Source organism: Podarcis melisellensis (assembly GCF_964234715.1).
Source record: "Podarcis melisellensis genome assembly, chromosome: 6".
Taxonomy (NCBI): domain Eukaryota; kingdom Metazoa; phylum Chordata; class Lepidosauria; order Squamata; family Lacertidae; genus Podarcis; species Podarcis melisellensis.
In genome coordinates this window covers 49,595,110-49,613,258 of record NC_138538.1, presented here as the reverse complement: position 1 = coordinate 49,613,258, position 18,149 = coordinate 49,595,110, and the positions used below count along the sequence as shown (strand labels likewise).

At 50.1% G+C, this 18,149-nt stretch overlaps 2 protein-coding genes across 8 annotated transcripts in view; both read right to left on the bottom strand.

The window, feature by feature from the left end:
* The window catches only part of IPO13 (importin 13), a 42,265-nt gene extending 36,631 nt beyond the window's left edge, over positions 1-5,634 (bottom strand). For 2 of the 4 annotated variants that reach the window (XM_081916218.1, XM_081916219.1), the window contains exon 1: positions 4,818-5,634. In XM_081916218.1, the coding sequence (XP_081772344.1) occupies positions 4,818-4,892 (75 nt within the window). In that variant the 5' untranslated portion in view covers positions 4,893-5,634. The remainder of the gene's footprint in view (positions 1-4,817) is intronic. The other 2 variants (XM_081916221.1, XM_081916220.1) reach the window with 2 other exon arrangements.
* Positions 5,635-8,040: 2,406 nt separating this feature from the next.
* ARTN (artemin) lies at positions 8,041-16,406 on the bottom strand. 4 transcript variants are annotated; one of them, XM_081916235.1, is made up of 5 exons: positions 15,940-16,001; positions 15,594-15,729; positions 11,236-11,330; positions 10,286-10,478; positions 8,041-9,953 (listed from the first exon to the last, which is right to left on the bottom strand). In XM_081916235.1, exons 2-5 carry the CDS (start codon positions 15,715-15,717, stop codon positions 9,532-9,534), a joined length of 834 nt encoding a protein of 277 aa, XP_081772361.1. In that variant the 5' UTR covers positions 15,718-15,729; positions 15,940-16,001; the 3' UTR covers positions 8,041-9,531. The 4 variants fall into 4 exon arrangements, with proteins under 4 accessions (XP_081772361.1, XP_081772359.1, XP_081772360.1 ...); XM_081916233.1 differs by lacking the exon at positions 15,594-15,729 and having other exon boundaries at positions 15,940-16,406; XM_081916234.1 differs by lacking the exon at positions 15,940-16,001 and having other exon boundaries at positions 15,594-15,932.
* Positions 16,407-18,149: the final 1,743 nt, after the last annotated feature.

Here is an 18,149-nt window from a genome sequence, read left to right as displayed (position 1 = left end):
AATAGCAGGGGACGTGGGAGGATTTGATTTATTAATTTCATTTATATATCACCTTTTCCTTTGAGGAGCTCAGTGTGGTCTACATGGCTCTCCCCTCCCCAGTTTATCCCCACATCAACCCTGTGAGGTAGTTTGGCTGAGAAATCCAAGGTCACCCAGTGAGCTTCATGGCTGACTAGAGATTCAAATTCTGGTCTCCCAAGTCATAGCCCAACACTTTAACCATTAAAACACACTGGATTGAGAACAAACACAATCATACAAATGCAGAAAGGTTATGTCTGATGTTGAAGCCATAAAGTTAACAGGAACTGCCGCCTAAGTACCATCAAGATGGCTATAGGAAGAGTGGAGTGCATGTGTGTACAGATTCAACCCAATGTTTTCCAGTGGTGGAAATGTGGTGTTTCCAAGGTGTTCCCATCTTCAGATTCATTTTTTTCTATTTTTTACCAACTTGTTGAAGCCAGAGAAATATGATTTTTTTACACATCTCTTATTGAAAGTGCAACCATTTTTTCCTGTACCCCAAACAATTGTTACATTACACACAGCATAAGATAATTCCTCTATACATTTTCACATCCCTTGGCTTCTGCTGCGAGATAAGTCACCTCCTTAGGGTCACCCTATAAAAAGTGCAAAATGGCAATTTACACCCTTGCCTCTGACCTGAAGCCTTTATCCAATGTGAAATGCAACCAGAATACTTCACTCTAAGCCAAATGGGCCTGTGTTATCACAAGACCAAAAAGGCTTTAGATGTAAGGGCATGTCTCTGGTTTCATTGGAGTTTCTTGCATCCTGTCTGTACTCCTGTATGAAAAGCTAGCTTGTCTAGGCTAAGAAACAGAAAAGCTACCTGGTTTGCTCTCTGGCTAAGAGTAAGAAAGACCTTTCCCAAAAAACCCCACAAAAAACCCCAATGTTTTGAACACTGTACCATAAATATTCCTTAGGGTTAAAATCTAAGCTGCACTTTAATTGGTATAACTGTTTTAACTTCCTTGTTCTTTGTGTTGCTTTTCCCAAGCTTCCCCTGCTCACTGAAGTTTTGAACTGGATAATTCAAACATTCAGAACCAATTAAGCTTCTTCATTCATATACTAATGTGTGAGGTTGGGTAGCTCTGCACTGAATACGAAAGAAGTGCCCAGTATTAGTTCAACCACTGCTTGTGACAGCAAGATGTCATTAACTACTTTGGTCTAAATGTCTGGTACAGTGATAACTACAAACCAAATCTATGAGCTCCTGCAAAAGCTGGTTAGCCTACTCAGTTACCTCAGGACTGAACTGGAGCATGAGCATATTGGTTTGGCTAGATGCTGACTCCCTGGATCTGTGGCACCTGCCATGAAGAGGCAGCCTCAAGACCAGAGAGGATTGTTATTACAAAAATACACCACGTGTGTAAGAAAGCAGTCTGAATCTACCCTGGCAGAGTACCACTTTCTGTCACTTGCAGCAAAAAAAAAAAAAAAAAGCCTTGGGCTGATGAGGCAAATGCATGGCAGATTTGACCCTACTCAAAAACCTGTATCTTGACCCCAATAGTCAATGCTTCCTGCAGCATAAACTGGCACTAAATACAGACTATTATGGCACAATTGCCTGCTTACACCCTTCCTCCTCAGTCAGCCAACCAATCTCCACTGTTATAGCATAACAGTTGTATCTTACGGGAAAGCTTGATGCAAGCAGTGCTAGGCAGCGAAGCAAATAAGGTTTGAGACAGACGGGGGGGGGGGAGCCGAAGCATCCTTGAGAGCCTGCTACAGCCCTTCCCAGCCAGTGTGGAAGCCATTCTGGCACACCCCTGATGGCTCCAACTTCTACCCCAGCACTTGCTGAGCTAATCACCACCTGGGGTGTACTGACCTTTCTTGATGTCAACATTTGCTCTATTGTCAGCTCGCACAAAGAAGCTGCCTGTGCGTTCCTTTCAGAGGGAATTATAAAGCAGCATTACCCAGTAACAGATTAGGCCACAAAAGCTAGTGCTGCTACATAACTTTGCAGAAAGGCACAAACCCTTATTCCATATGCACTATGAAAGTGGGAGGTTTTTAACATCATGGCCTAAAATCTTGGACTAGGAGTCTGCCATTCCTGGCTATGGATCTAATAAACAAAGAAAGGGAAGCAAGTCAGGTTCCATATCCAGCTAAAGATATACCTTGGTGAGTTGTCACTATCTGGGCTTTGCTAGGAAGAGGGCTAAATGTCATAATCCCTACTAGTGAGCTGCCTGGAACCTGTGTGACAATTTAACACGAGCAGAATGACAGAATTCAGGGTGTAATAGGGAGTGGCTACTCCAGTGCTTCTGAAAATACAATGGGCAGCAAAGGCAGGTTAAAGCTGCCTGAATAGTGACAGGTCCACAACAGAGCACTCTACAAAGCCACAATGGAAGATGCGTGTTGTTTTACAGAAATAACAATTTCCATCCTGCAGAACTTTACTCAACAGAAGGGGAGAAAAATAAACTGTTCAGGACTAACCCTAAACTGCTTTTTAATTTCTTTCAGGCCAAAGTATCCCAGTTTCAACCAGGAAAATAAAATTTCTGCAGTATGTATAACTTATTCAAAGTGAGTGCACTTATTCTGCTTTTCCTAGACCTGGAGCTATGCAGGCCACAGAGCTCCAGTTCCATGGCCCCTAGGAAACTTACAAGGTATCCCTGGCTTTCAATATTTCATCAGATATTGTTCACATATTTTCAAGCCCGCCTTCAAAAACCTGGAGGCTAGAAATGTTCCTTTTCATTTAAAGATAAATTATATTCATCATAATCAATTATAATGAATTATACATATGCCAATGTGGGAAACGGGAGCAGACTGGAGTTCTACTTACACTTGAGTGAAATCTCCAAAAACACATAGTTATAGATATTTCTAAGTATCATTCCTTAACAACCTCTCAAAAACAGCTCCAAGCTCATGCTTTTCTATCTTGTAAGTGTAGAATTTTATTCTTACAAACAGGCAGCAACAGTTAAGACACCAATCACTTGGCAAAGTGAAATCTTCACTATTATCATAACACAGACTGCCCCACAACTTAAGATGGAGCCTCAAGAAATATGGTGCCCTTTCAGTAACTAGTACCACAGCATCCATTCTTCTTGCTTCTCCTTGTTAATGTCCATTATACAACACATCACAGTCCAGAGATAGAGATAGTTTACCTGGATACAGATAAAGAGCTGTTTTATTGCAATATACCGTAGTGACTATGAGTGTGAGCTTTGATTGGGAAGTTCATCTTCAATCCACACATAAACTCACTAAATAGTCTTGAATAAGCTACTATTCATCAGCTTCAACATTCAATCTGCAACATGGGAACAAAAATACTTGTCTACAGTATATGGTTGTTTCTGATCTTTCAAAAATGCATTGTATAAATCTGAAGCACAATTGTATTTTCATTAGCAGCCTGCCTTCCACAAGGCCACCACAAAGAATTTTGAGAAATAGCTGCAAAAGCATTACAGTGAAGGAATGTGGAACAATTACATAGGTAAGATCCTCTTTAGCCTTGAACCAAGTGGTGGCACTCACTCTAGTCTAGCATATTTGCCAGTGAAGTTGTGGTATGCCTATAGCAGAGGTGGGCCACCTGCTAACCAATTTTTAAAAACCCTCAGCAAGCCATCTCTGGCAAGAGTGATCTCCCCCTGCCCCCAGCCTGCTGGCCAGGGAGGAGGAGGAGAAAGAGGAGAGAGAGAGAGAGAGAAAGAGAGAGAAGTAAGGAGTGGCAGAAAAGAGAAAGGAAAGCTGGTGGCAGCCCCACCCATGATCAGCATGCAGTCCCCGACAGACAACTGCTAAGGGAATGAGGCCCTCAAAAATAAAAGGTTACTCTCATTACAAAATTCATGTAAATATAGGAAGCTGCCTTATACTATGACAGACTATTCTAAGTGGAAGGAGCTCTCCAGGGTCTGAGACAGAGGTCTTTCCCATCACCTGCCATCAGAACCTTTTACATGGAGGTGCCAGGAGTCATAGCCAGTATTACAATACCATTTAAATAGCTCCAGTGAATTAGGGAACATTTATACCTACATCTAAAAGAGAACAGAGGCAGGTGATTACACGACTGCCAAAAGAATAAAGCAGTCACCAGACAGTAGTTCATCTTCCAGGTGTGTTTCTAAAGGCCACTTTGCTTTCTACAACTAGAGGGTATCTCCTAAGGAGTGAAGCTAAAGGAGAAAGCCCAAAGTGCCATGAGTTCGGACTATGACATGCTAAGGATTCAATGAGTAACAGGATGCCCCCTGGGTATGCTGCCAGGGCAGATCATCACTTCTGCAAATGCCCCCTCAAGCCAGCAGCAGTAGTGTCAGCACCCCCCACCCCGCCAGGCTCATCATGATACGCTCTCAGAAGGAGGTAAGCGGAGGAAAGGTTCCCAGATTATAACATAAGGACCAATATTACTGCCACTCCAAAGAGAGAGAGTGTGTGTGCGATTCAATGGGATTCAGAGGCTACAGTAGTGCAAATTAAACCGTGAAGCCAATGTCAGAGACCAATAACATGCCAAGGGCACTCTCAATCTCCTGAAAAAGATCAAGATGGGAGCAGCTATGCCCACCGAATAGGTGAAGTACAAAACTACTGGAACTCAAGACAGGATTGCCTGAGACAAATGTACACTAAAAGCCTGAGCACATTGAAAGCTCCTAATCCAGTGTGCGGAAATTAACTGGGGTGCAGGATTAGGCACTTCCACCCAAGCCACCCGCAACCCCAACACAGGTACCCTAAAGCGGCCCCTCCTCCCCACCTCTCACCTTCTCCACGTTCTCCACGGTGAAGTCCAGGGTCTGCGGGAGGGCAGCGGCGGCAGCCTCCCCTCGGCGCTCCATGGCGCCGGCACGCCGACGGTCTGAGCCTCGCCCTGCACTGGGGCTCAGCTACAGGGGGGTAGGCGGCGGCGGCGACAGCGGCGGCAGCATCTTGGGGTGGAAGGACGGGCGAAAGGAGAGAAGAGCAGCCCCCCAAACGAGAGAGAAAGGGCAATTCTCTCTGCCTGTGTCTCGCCCGAAGGAAAGGGGAGTGCTACGTGTGCTCAGCCTGTCAATGGGAGGGGTTTTTCTTTTTTAAAAAAGGGGTGGGGGCTGCCGGATTCTTTCCCAATATTCTTCTTTTTTAAAGGCGCGATGTCTTATCAGCTTCTCTGCAAGAGGGATACATGCCTAGCTGCCCCCCACAGGGTGATGTGTGGGAGACGGGACTCTCAGCAGGGAAATAAGGGGAGAATATCCCGCCTGTTCCCAACAAGATTCAGAGTGAATGGAAGCTACCTGCCTCCGCCCCGGTAAAGCGCACGGACCATCTGCGCCCCGCCTTGAGCGGGATTATTGGGAGGGAGGGAGCACAGAAAAGGCTTGATAAACTGACGCAAATTTCCTGGGGAAGCGGGGAATCTGTCCTTCTGCCCTTAATGGCGGAGGAGGTACCTGCCTATCACCCGCCACAGACACAGACAGACAGAAGGGCGTCTGCCGGTCTCGTACTCGCCCGGCCCCTCCCGCTCAACGCCCCCCGAGGAGGGTCGCTCTATCTGCCTGAGGCGGCAACCGCTGCCGCCGCCGCCGAGACGCCTCCCTGGCCGCTCAGTCGGACTAATTGACTGGCAGTTGGGCCGGGCACCCAGTGGGGCACCCAGTGAGAGCGGAGGGAGGGAGGGCCTCACGCGCTGCCGGGTTGTCCTCGCCAAAAGCCCTCTTGCCAGCTCGCTCGCTCGCTTCCAGTCAGGCGCCAAGAACAGCCGCTTCCCGCTGAGGACCAAGCTTGTGGCGGAAGGATCATGGGAGTTGTAGTTCCCAGCTCCGGAAGCGAGAGAGACATTGGCCGAGGGGTGCTCATGGGAGTTGTAGTTCTTGCAGTGTGGCGAGTCTCTGCCTACTGCACCCCCTGGTGGCGGGGGAAAAAATAGTGAATCTCAGCTAAGCAGTGGGATTCTGCGAGACTGGGGCGGACGAAGTTGGAAGTGGCACCCCGGTAAGGGAGTCTGGTCCAGGTACCTCGTAGCAGCAGCAAATTTGCAGCTGGTATAAAATAGAATGTTATGGAAACGCTTAGGTAACCCATAAATCACTCAAAGCAACTTACACAAGCATTCCGTTCCCGGTAGACAACCTTTCAAGTGGCATTGGTGGGTGGGGTCAGGTGTAAAAGAAGGCAGAGCATCGGATGTGACTCACCTTTGGGTAGTGGACTACTTTTTACAGTTCAATGACATGTTCTGGTCAGATAAAAAAGCTGAAGGGGGCACAGAGCACAGTCAGTGATAATGTGCCAGTGTGGTGTAGTGGTTAAGAGCGGTAGACTTTTAATCTGGTGAACCGGGTTCGCGTCTCCGCTCCTCCACATGCAGCTGCTGGGTGACCTTGGGCTAGTCACACTTCTCTGAAGTCTCTCAGCCCCACTCACCTCACAGAGTGTTTGTTGTGGGGGAGGAAGGGAAAGGAGAATGTTAGCCGCTTTGAGACTCCTTCGGGTAGTGATAAAGCGGGATATCAAATCCAAACTCTTCTTCTTCAATGCTGGATTAAACCCTGTGGAGGCCCCATGGCAGTTGAAATATTGGGGGAGGGCTCACAAATTATCCCCTAATACATTTTTTGTAATTTCTTAAAAGACCAAGTCAATATTATTTTGCTCCATTGTCGAGGGGCCCCTAAAAGGCATAGGCCCATAGGCCAGTCAGTGAAGGATGTGGCCTGGGAGGTCTCAGGGCGGGAAAGAGAATTTGGAGAGCTACAATCAGCCCCCATCCCTGAGGTTCCTCAGCCCTGCTTAAACATTTAAACAACAAACAACCAAAGCCTAAGACCACACCAGTCCCAGCAACATAAAAAACAAAACTAGGTGTCTTTATGAACCTGGGCAGAAAGGGGGGGGCAGCTACTTTACAGATGCACTTCTACACTCTTCAACAGAATAAGTCACCAGGACTAACTTCTAAGTAAACACTGCACAACAGGCGCCAGTATAAACACTGCTTAAGCTACTTGTGTGGTAGGCACTAGTCCAGGATTTAGTAATGTGTGAAACGTGTTTGCATAACTAACTGCTGGAGTACATGCAGTTATGCGTGCCTAATTTGTTATTACCATCACTTGTGTTTAAAGATTCTTTATTATTTGTTTATCCAATCCTGATCGGTAGTTGGATTTGTTCTTTTTAATGATTGGTGTAGACGGCAGGTTGTAAATATTTTAATTAATAAATAAAATAGCTTACCACTGATATTTACTACCTGCTAAGTTTGAAAACATCTCAGATTATTCTGACCAGTGTGGGAGATGTGATTTGTACAATGTTGTCTCTAGTTTTAATGGGGTCTTACTTTTCATAATTTTTGTTTTCAGTGTGGAAAAGTCACTCCAACAGAACTCCCTTTTTCCTTTCAGGAATGTGTTGATAGATGCCAGCTTAACCTTGGCTCAAATTGGAGAAGCTCAGCAGCACAATCTATTCTTTACCACTTGTGCTGTTGTTAGAAATGAATAAAATAACATATTCTAAGCATTTCAGAGGTTTCTAGAGCTTATTTTTATAATATCTGGCAACCATTTACCAACACTGCATGTCAGCGGATTCAGTTTTGAATAAAGGAACGTCAACTGCCATGTTAAGATGGACTAGTCTGTAATACTTTTCACAAAGTTACTTAACGTTTGTTGCACAAAACCCTCTTTTTACCCTGAAACTGAGGTGCGAGGACTCCCAGGATTTGCAGGTTTTTACCTAGAAAGGAAGCAGCTCTTAGTAAATTCTCCTAGGCACTGCTGGCCAGAGTTCAATCTGCTGGCCTTTTAACTCACTTTCAACCAAGCACGTATAAATAAACAAGAGGTTTGGCACATGGGTGATAAACTTTGAGATGACAAGGCACATAGTCAAATGCTTGTCAGCGCCCACACTTGCTTCAGAAACTATATTTATGAATTAAGCTGGTTTGCATATTTGTTGTTTTCCCCCCTCCTACACAGATACACATGAAGCCAATTTCTCACTGCCTTAACAGGCTTTATTGCTACAGGAAGTTGCTGCTGTACAAAAATAGAGTTTATTCAAATGCAAATAAAGGGTAGAGAATATAAAAATCAGGAAAGGAAAAAGAGGAAATGCCTTTGATCAGGCCAAGAAGGGAAAAGGGAGTAGGAACTGCTGGTCACAGGCCGGGACATAACATCAGCACCCGTTTTCAATGGTACACCAGGCCCGACTCTCAGCATCATAAATAGGTGCCACTGGGTGGGTAGGGTGGGGAGTGGGGTTCAAACAAATAAATAAATAAGTTAGAGAATAAATAACTTTGTTCAGAAAGTGTCACTTCCAGGACAGAGAGTTCCCCACCCTGCTGGCACCAAGTGATGGCTGACTCGGGGATTGGCAGGGGCTATTGCTGCTTCCAGTGTTGGCCTGGCAACTGTAGTGGCCAAACTCCAAGCTGCTGCTGGTGTGTTAGGGAATGTTGCAAACCAGGATGTTAACACCATCATTGGTTTTATAGGATAAGACCATTTTCTATAGCAATAGATGCCTTAATTACGCTGTGGAAACATAAGACTTCCATCAGCTGTGCTTCTTGATCTCCACAAGGTCCAGCCACCAGCCTTCCATCTGCCAAGGGCTTGTTCTCACCAGGAGAAGCTCCCCAGACCAGGTCAAAGATTCTAAGAATTACCACCATCTTAGTACAAAACCAGGAAGGTGCTCCATTCAGTCCTCAACAACTGTGCCGAACATCCCAGCACAAGACTGACAGCAGTAGCAATCGCTGGACCGTCAGAGCACAAGCTCACCAGTTGTAGGTTGATCCTGATGCTGCTGCTAAGCATTGTGACTCTGTCTTTCGTGTTCAACTACATCTGCTCTCTGATAGAGCAAACCAATTTGCTCAGGGAAAGGTTTGGGGGCTTAAAGTGGGAGAGAACATCAGCCTTGCAATTGACAGGGCCAGGTGACCTGAGCGAGTAGCCAGTTCTTTCCACTGCCTGACAAAGTGGCAAGAAGAGATGCTCAAGAACCTACCCATTTGCACCACAGGTCTTTCAGGCTACATCCCTATCCTTCATCCCTTCAGTAAAGGTATGGGAAATCCCAGTGCTGCTTCTCCACTGGAGGGTGCAACTTGATGGGTGAGCAAATGCACGACACGGTTGACGGACCAAACCCTAAAGGGGAGAATTCCTCCCAGTGTGGGTTTGCAGTCCTCAAAGGCTTGGCTGGCCTCCATCTCACCATCTTGCTGCTATGAGGAAAGTACCCTATGAAAATGTTCCACAGATGTGGAGATGAAGGCCCAGGCACCTTCGAGCTGTGGCCATCATGCTCTCCTCCTGCTTATTGTCCATGTGCTGCTTCTGCCTGACCTGGAAAGCCCCACCACAGACCGTGTCTCTCCGTGTCTCATGCCCCACCAATGGAGCAAGGCCCTAGGCATGGCTGCAGCCTCAGTGACAAACTGCGAGCTCGGAGTAGGCAGCCCCCTCAGCCCACACAGCCACACTCTGCTGCTGAGACATGGTCCACAGTCTGCCAGGCATTGCGCACATTCATAAAGGAGAAGTCCTCATACCGGGTGGGGCGGCAGCAGGGGTGGGAGGAAGGGTGGTCATGAGGCCCAGGCACGATGGTGCGTTGCTGTAGCAGGCTACTCAAGGCCAAGTCATAGTTGGTGCGGGCTCGCTGGCAGGACCCACTGCAGTACTTGAACCGCACAATCTCCTCCGACTCGAAGCCCAGCCCAAGGTCCCGCACCTTCACCAGGCGGCTGTGCAGGCGGCAGAAGCGGTTGTTTTTGCTGCGACCGGCTTTCTTGGATCCTTTCTTGGCCTTGCTGGAGCTGGCTGGGGAGCGCTCAGCCCTGAGCAGTTCCGAAGAGCTCAGCCTGTCTATGGTCACGTTTCCCCCTGAAGGAAAAAAAGAAGAGGGGCGAGCAGAAAGGAGGACATGGGGAGAATGTTAGGCACCGGGAATCAAGGAAAAGGGCATGGGGCTCAATCGGCCCAAAAGATAACAGGCAGAAATATACCTATTTCCATTTGCTCTGCAAATGGACTGCCTGTTTCAAAGGACATGGGGGATGGGTAAATGATTTAAAGAGAGGCAAAGCATCACAGCAGTGCCTGAGACAAAGGAAGCTGGGGACCACTGTGTGGGTGAGGATCCGACTGGGAAAAGTTCAGATCCTCACTACCCCAGACTCTCACCCACTTCCCCACGAGACATGCCAGGTTCCTACCGTGCCAGTGGCTCCATGTGCCCAGTGATGATGCTTCCCTGCTGTTTTCCTCCAGAGAGGCAGGGCTGGCAGTGCCCATGCTTCCATCAGAGGCAGCTCCCAATGTCTGGTTGTTGTGCCAGGTCTGCGGGGTTGCCATGACTGCACCAGCAAACAATGATAGCAGGGTGATTGTACCCCACAAACCCCGCTCCTACGAAAGAGATAATGGCACACCTCAGTAAGCACACCTCATGGAAACAAGGGCACAGAGAATGCAGCAGTTGCTGTCCTACAAAGGAAGGTGTGATGAGGAGGCAATGTGTTGTGCTGGAGTCTCGAGGCTACTTCACCTTCTAACGTGGGTGTCACTTCTGTGCTGGAAAACACATGCTGGCCATGTATATGTGCCATAATTGCACCATTATGTGAAAAGATAAAGGTGCCCAGGAATCCATTTCATCACATGCATGCCAAGTGAGAAGCTACAGTTATAGATGCATGCAGCAAAGAAGACATATGCAAGTTCACATGAGCAATGGACAAGCTTTGGCCTACATAAAAATGAAACCTATGTAAGAAAACTGCTATGTACAATGCGGCCCTCCAAGACAAGGTTCCCACAAGGGGAGAGGCCAGTGTTTCTCAAACTTGGGTCTCTAGCTGTTGTTGGACTACAACTCCCATCATCCCTGACCACTGGTTATGCTAACTTGGGGTGATGGGAGTTGTAGTCCCACCACAGCTAGAGACCCAAGTTTGAGAAACACTGGGCTAGGCTAACAGAGAGCAGCAAAGAACCAGATTCATGCATTGGAAACCCAAGGCAAGTGATGTACCAAGAAGCCATTCCATCTCTCATACATTGGGAGAGCTGGGATCCTCCTGCAGACAAGGGCCTTTCTACCTACCCGTTGCTTCTGAGGCTCCTGCTCCTGTGTTGAAAACACCCTCTGGCGAGGCTAACTCACCCTGTATCGCTCTTGTTGGACAGGCAAACTCCTGTAGGCAGAGGGAGATCTGTCCGATCTGTGCCTTGGCCCCTCCACTCTCCACTCCATCCTACCTGCAACACAAAGACACAGTTCAGGAATCGGGCCTTTCTTTCCTAATTGGATAGCCTAATTTCCACACCTTCAGCCTTACTGTGGCCCAGACATCACCCTTGTCTAGATCTACACTTCTCCTTCCTGCACTGCAAGCCTCTCTGGATAAGTGAGTCAGTTGAGCTAAATAAAAGCAGTTAAGATGACCCTTGCAAGAGATAGTTGACCTGAAAGTTTGCAGTTTAGGATCTGGTATGAGTCTGTAACAGGAACAGGGTTGGGCTATGAGACATTCCCATGGCTCTGTCCCAATAATGTATCTTTGCCAATGAAAAATTAAAACAAGCCATTTCCTTAGCATCAGCTAAGACCACCAATATCCACAGCAAGCAACTATCTTGCGGATGCTGGTGCTGAAATAAATAAAACAGGCATGAGTGTTGCAGCTCCTTGTATTTCATCATCTAGAGGAGTACCATGGAGAGAGATCAGGACTGGGACAAAAGAGGTTCCTGGCCAGTTCCAACTCTGATCGAGACCTGGCTTGATAATTTCTGAAGGTTTTGTGCTAGTTCATGTTTACGGTGACATGCACACAAATGGCTTGGGGTTTGTAAGGGCTGCCACCAGGCATGCAACCAGGAAACGCTCACATGGAAGAGTCTATTATGACAGTATGTGCTTCCAACATGGGTACTTTATTATGTCACTGCTATGATTGTGAGGTATGAGCACACATGTCCCACAACTGCAGACAGTTTTACCCCAGTGTAAAATTTTAGATTGTAAGCTCATTGTTAGAGCTAACCCACTGAGTGAAGCACCAGATTTTATCAGAGGCACAGTCTGCCCTCACACTACTTTCTGCCCTGCAACTACAGAGAGCGGTTCCCCAGAGTATTAAACAGCTGAGCCCTTTTAAAAGAGCTTGTGTAGAGGCTGGATGCAAAGGCAAACCCTTTTGGTTCTTGATTATCCTTCCATCTGAAGTTGCCACCACCTTAATTAGCTAGCTTTGATATTAGACTACCTTCAACTGGCATTGATCTGACCTGACGAGACAGGATTCATCTCCTGCATGAGGGAACATCGGGAAATCGGGTCGTTTGCAGAGATGTGCACTTTATCAGATTCCCACAAGGTGGCAACAGAGAACCAGAGTTTTGTTGCGTTTTTTACGCTGCCCATACCACACACACAGGGGGGAACCTTTTATCTCATCTCAGTGGCTAAGAGGGAGAAACTAGCCCTGATTCCGCAGACTGGGAAACAGAGAGTTCCAAAATGATTTAAAGACGCAGCAGTTCGGGTAGCTGTGAGAAAGACAGGCTTCCTGGGATAGTTCAGTCAGTGGAGCAGGAGACTCTTAACCTCAGGGCCATGGGTTCAAATCTCACATTGGGGAAAGAATTCCTGCATCACAGGGGGTTGGACTAGAGCAGGGGTCGGCAAGGTTTACCTCGCCTGGGCCGGTTCACTCCAGCAGAGATCCCTCCATGGGCCAGATTGCGCATGCACGGCCGCAATTTCCGGCGCCTGAGCATGCGCAGACGTGATTTCCGGCACTGTGAAAGCAAGTCCCTGTGCCGTGCTGTGCTGGTTTAGCACAGTGCATGGGGACTCGCCAAGTGGGCTGCTCAGTTAGGGGACAGCTCATGGGCTGGTTAAATGACCCCCGTGGGCTGCTTGTGGCCCATGGGCCTTAGGTTGCCTACCCCTGGACTAGAGGACCATTTTGGCCCCTCCCAACACTACAATTCTATAGTCTATGAGCCTTCCACTGAAACAGATACATCTCTATCTTTAAGCCCTGCACAGAATATCCATGTCTGTCCTGGAAGGTGGGGAGGTCCTACCAGTGATTTTGTAGAGAAAAGAATAGCTTCTGAAGATCAACCTGTGAAATGTGGAAATTATATCCTCTGGGTCCAATGTCCAAGCACATCCTAATAGATACTACTGATCTTCAGAATTCAGACTTCTGTTTATTTTCTGCCATCCAGGCAACCATACCTAGTATGCAAAGTCCCCAGCCATGCAGACATTGAGGCCCAGTGGAAATCTGCCTCCATATCTTGCCAGACCCAGCACAGAGTAATAACCACACTGATTGCAGAGCTTCTGGGAGTCATCAGCTTCCAGCAACAACTCTGGAAGCTTCAAAGACATCTTTCCGCTTTCCCAAGACCTTTGGGTGGAAAAGCCATGCCTCCTCTGATGCAGAGGCCTGAATTTGACTCGTGTTCATTAATGCAAGTCTTCCACAGACCTGGATCAGAATTATGGGGGTGGGGAATCAAGCTTCAATTCCCAGGGAAACCCAAGAGGACTGAGAAGAATGGAAGGGAGGGGAGACTTATCCATTGACTGCTGGCTGCAAAATGAATTCAGAAGCTGTGTCAGAAGGATGACACAAATCCTTTGAAATGCATTCCTGAAGACTCCTGCCTGGTATGTGCCACCTAGTAGCACACAGGGGCAAGGGCATTATCAAAACAGCATCTTCCCCTGTCATGCAGCTGTTTCGATTAAGAAATGAAGGGCTGCTTGTGCTGCATTTCGCAAATCAGGGAGGAGTGTTTGGAACAGGTTCTGGGAGAGCCAAATAGGCAGTCAGAGCACATAGGACCACATAGTCTATTTGTGGGTAATTAGGGAAATATACAAAACAATGGCTAGTAAGAAAGGAATGGGTTAGTATGGGCGGGGAGAACAGAATATTATCTTTCTGGTGCCTCGAACTGTCATAACAATCTGAAGTGGTGACTCTAAGGCATTCCGTTGCAGAGCTGCAGGAGTTTTTGAAGGAAGCTGGTTTGAAGATTTATGTTTACTTTCCAAAACAAAGAGATGTTGGCAGCAAAGTCTTCCTTGAAGCTGATGAGCAGCCAATATACACCCCGCTCCTTCTCCTGCTCCTCCACCCCACCCCCACAACTCTGAACATCCTGCTCACTTTGTAAAGCATCCATGCATATGCTATCCTGGACCCCTTGTGGCTGGAACAGCATGCCAAAGTGTCAGTTCTGGAGCCTCATCTCTGGACACTCAGCCACCGGAGCAGCCCAACATGTCCCTGGTGTCTACAACGAACACAGTCAAAAGACTAAGTGAGCAAGCAAGCTAATGCAGGACTCGCAACCTGACGCCACATTCTCATGAACAGTAACCAAAAACAGCAGGAATTATATCTGCTAGGAAGCAACAGAGAAGTCACGGCAGGATCGGAACCACAGCAGAAAAGAGTGGGCTGCCGGACACCGGTGGTGATGGGGAGTGGAAAACAGACCTGCTGTGCAATCCTCGGCACGTTTACTCAGACATAAGTCCCGCTGCTCTCAGGTAAGTTTGGATAGCATTGTAGGCTCAGTGACTGAGGTGGACGAGCTGAGTTTCTCAAGTTTTGATGATGTAGAAATTGTGTCGAATTCTTCTCTCTCTCCCTCTCTCCTTTGAATGCTGGTGGAAATATGTTCTGGAAGTGCCTGAGGAAGCCAGAGAGGTCCTTCCTGATAGGCCTGGTCTAACAGCCCCAGAGAGCTTGCTAGAAGTTGTTAGGCTCTGTAGGGTCAGTGCATCTGGCTGTTTTGGTGGGTCAAGTCCACCCAGGTACCATGAGCAGCATTCCTGCATTGCAGGGGGTTGGACTAGATTACCCTGGAGGTCCCTTGCAACCCTACAATTCTGTGATTCTATGACTCCTCAGTCCCATCCAACATTACCAATGGTCAGGGATGATGTTAGTTGTAGTCCAGCAATATCTGGAGGGCCAAAGGTTAGCCACTCTTGGACTGGAGGAAACGCAGAGAAATGCCAGAGAAATTCTAGAAGAGAAGAGGACCTGGACCGCCTGGGAAAAGGCAAAGAGACACCCTGCATCCGGCTCTCTTGTCTTTCTCTGCCTCTCTCACACACACATACAACACACTCAACCATCGATTCTCTCCAGAGGAGCTGCCTGGAAAACTTAAGACTGGAGCCACGAGGCAGACCTGAGCTGTGGGGTGCGGGGAACCGAGAGAGCGAGCGGTTCGACTCCGAGCAAGCGGCCCTCTGGAGAACGAAGGCGCTCGAAGTCCGCCAAGAGTTACCCGGGTCGGCGGCGGAGAAGCAGCCCTGCCGCGACAAGCGCCCGCTCCCCTTCCGAACAGCCTGCCTACTTGCTCCGCTCCAGAGTCTTGCTTCTCCGCCCCCCCCCCCCAGCCGCGCATTTGCCCCGCTCTCTCCTCCCCGCCCCAGTCCAGGGGGCGCTGCGCTCGCGCTTTCCCGCCCGCCGCACTCACCGCGCGCTCCGTCTCGGCAGATCGGGCGCCTCCTGCTGCGCGCGGCTCTCCGGGGACCATGCTCCGAGGATCCGGGCCGGGAAGCGCCTCCCTCTGCCCTCGGGTACCGGCCCTTCCAGGGCATCGAATCCGCTCCCTGCACGGGAGACACACGGTCACCGGCGGCCTGGTCAGAGCCACGGGGAATACCTACACCGGGATCGGCCGGGGAGGGAGCAAAGAGGAGGGCCCCCGCGCCCCTTCCCGACCACCAGAGATTTCGCCTCTCCCCGCTCTGGGACAGAACTGCGCACACCCACAGCCCTTTCCCCGCGAGGACCACGAGCTCGCCAGCCCCCCTCCTTACCTCCCGGCGGCGGCGGCGGCGGCAGCGGCTCCTCGGCGGCTCCTGCGCTCACCCGGCCCCGGGGGCCATAGCCCGGCCCTGCCGGGATCGCTCCCTCGGGCGCCCGACGTTCACGTCGCCTGCATGGCCGGCAGGTGCCCGGTGGGCTCAGCGCCCCCCTGCGGGGAAAGATCGGGTTAGAGCGGCTGGCGTCCGGGCCAGAGTCGGCAGGGCAGCTCCGATCCCGGGACCCCCCTCCACGCCGGGCCGGACTCACCGCACACGGCGAGGCAGGGAGCCGGCGGGGCGCTCGGCCCTCGGGAAGCGGACCTACGGCCGGCCGGGCTCCGGGACAGGCGGCCTCTGGCAGGAAGAAAAGCACCGGCTCCATCTCCGCGGCTGGCAGAGTCTGGTGTCAAATTCCAGCCTCCGCTGTCACCTGATCCCCAGGGCGGGGCTCGCCCGAGAGACAAGAGAAAGAGCCACGGGTGGGACCTCGCCGCACCCCACCCCGGCCGCCAAGCCGAGCAGCCGGCGCAGGCGCCGCCCCTGGGACCGGCGCGGAGGCCCCTGGGGCCCTCGGGCAGCTGGCGCCCTGGCGACGGTCATGAGGCACTTCTCTGCCTCCTAGTCCTCGCTGCCACCAGAGAGTGGGGGGATTGGAGGCTGCGGGCACTTTCGCTCTCTGGACAACATGGTGGAGAGGATTGGGCCCAAGGAGAGCCAGAGTAAGGTGCTGCTTCTGCCGGCTTGCGCTCTCTCTCTCTCTCAGGGAGGGACAGCAGGGAGGGTGCAGGTGAGCAGAGGCAGCTGCTCATGCAAAACGTGGGCCACCCACATACTCACTCTCACCTGCATCCTCCCTCGTGGTGGCACAGTATTGGGCATGACGTTTGCTTGCACTCTCAAGCTGGGCAGTCCTTACTGCTGCATCACCCGCAGGCAGAGCTGCCCAGGGCAGGAGAGAGCAGATGAGTGGCTGGAAGCTGTGGCAGTTACTCCTAACATCCATTGCTAGGGGAGGTACAGAGCAGTCCTTGCCCACCCAAACTTCTCAAGGATGTTGTGCCACAGCAGGAACTGGTCTGTAGTCCATGCCAGTGCTGGTGATCAGCGGCTTGGCAGTGCTGATCCCTGACCCCAGTAGCTGAATCACGGCTGCCTTTCCCTGGACAGAATGGCAGACGCACAGCGCTGTTCTGCCAAGTTCTGCTCTTGTCTCATCAAGCTCCCCCAGTCCCTACTTCCAGGTGCTCAGTAGCAGTTAACTGTCTTCTATCCCCCTCCCCATCATCCTTAGATAGTAATAATTTGTATGACTTTGCTCACTTATGAAGTCATGCATTGGGGGTCCTTCATCATTTTGCTGCATGGGACCCCCGTCTTCTGCCCCCAGATCCTGGCCTGAGGGCCCAGGAGCATGTGCTAGGGGCCTGGGAGATTCTGGGTTATGGGGTACAGTGGTCTTGTTGGAGAGCAGCTGAGCCACACTGGAAAGTCTTCCCTTTTCTGATTCCATGGAATAGAGGCAAGGCACCACCCAGTGTAACAATTACGCCCCCTTTCCCCAGCTATTCAAGCACACATGCAACTCCCCTCTCTCCTTAAGCTAGGCTGGTGCCTGTGGCCACTCTGCTTTTGCTGGGGACCAGGGGCGTCTTACCCATAGAGGCTAGGGGCGCCAGGGCGCCAGGTTCTGGAGGGCGCCAGGGAAGAGGCAGAGGCTGGACGCGGCACCTGCCAGCATCAGCTCGCCGCCCTTGCCCACCATGGCATGCAGCGGCCAGCTGAGCCGGGAGGCACCACGGCCAGCCTCCACCTCTTCCCTGACAGAGGAGCCAACCTCCAGCCGCTGCCCGCCTCCTCCAGCCCCGCCGGTAGCACCGTCCTCCCTAAAAAACTATGGGAAATGGGGGCGGGGGCGCCAGAGGGAGCTTTACACCACGGCCCCAGATATGCTTAAGATGGCCCTGCTGGGGACTCAACACAAATGTAAGCAGATATGGCACACTGGTTTTCATATGCACCTTTGGAAGACTCGGTTACTTTGATTAACGGTTCCTCATTCAAAATATAAAAGGCTGCTTTAGTCCAAGAAGAGATCATTGGTCCATCTAGCTTGCTATTATCTAGAGCAGAATTCCACCACCATCCCATGAGTCCTGCCCAGCTTGGGCTGATGGTTTGGAAAGGCTGGTCTACGCATAGATTGGCAGCAGTTCTCCAGTATT

Excerpts from the sequence above, each read along its gene's own strand:
- ARTN (XM_081916233.1), bottom strand. The coding sequence starts at position 16,309 with ATGGAGCCGGTGCTTTTCTTCCTGCCAGAGGCCGCCTGTCCCGGAGCC. Across the intron at positions 11,331-15,939 it reads GCCGCCGCCGCCGCCGGGAG|GTAGGATGGAGTGGAGAGTG; the intron begins GTAAGGAGGGGG and ends TTTGTGTTGCAG. Across the intron at positions 10,479-11,235 it reads TCCAACAAGAGCGATACAGG|GAGCGGGGTTTGTGGGGTAC; the intron begins GTGAGTTAGCCT and ends TCTCTTTCGTAG.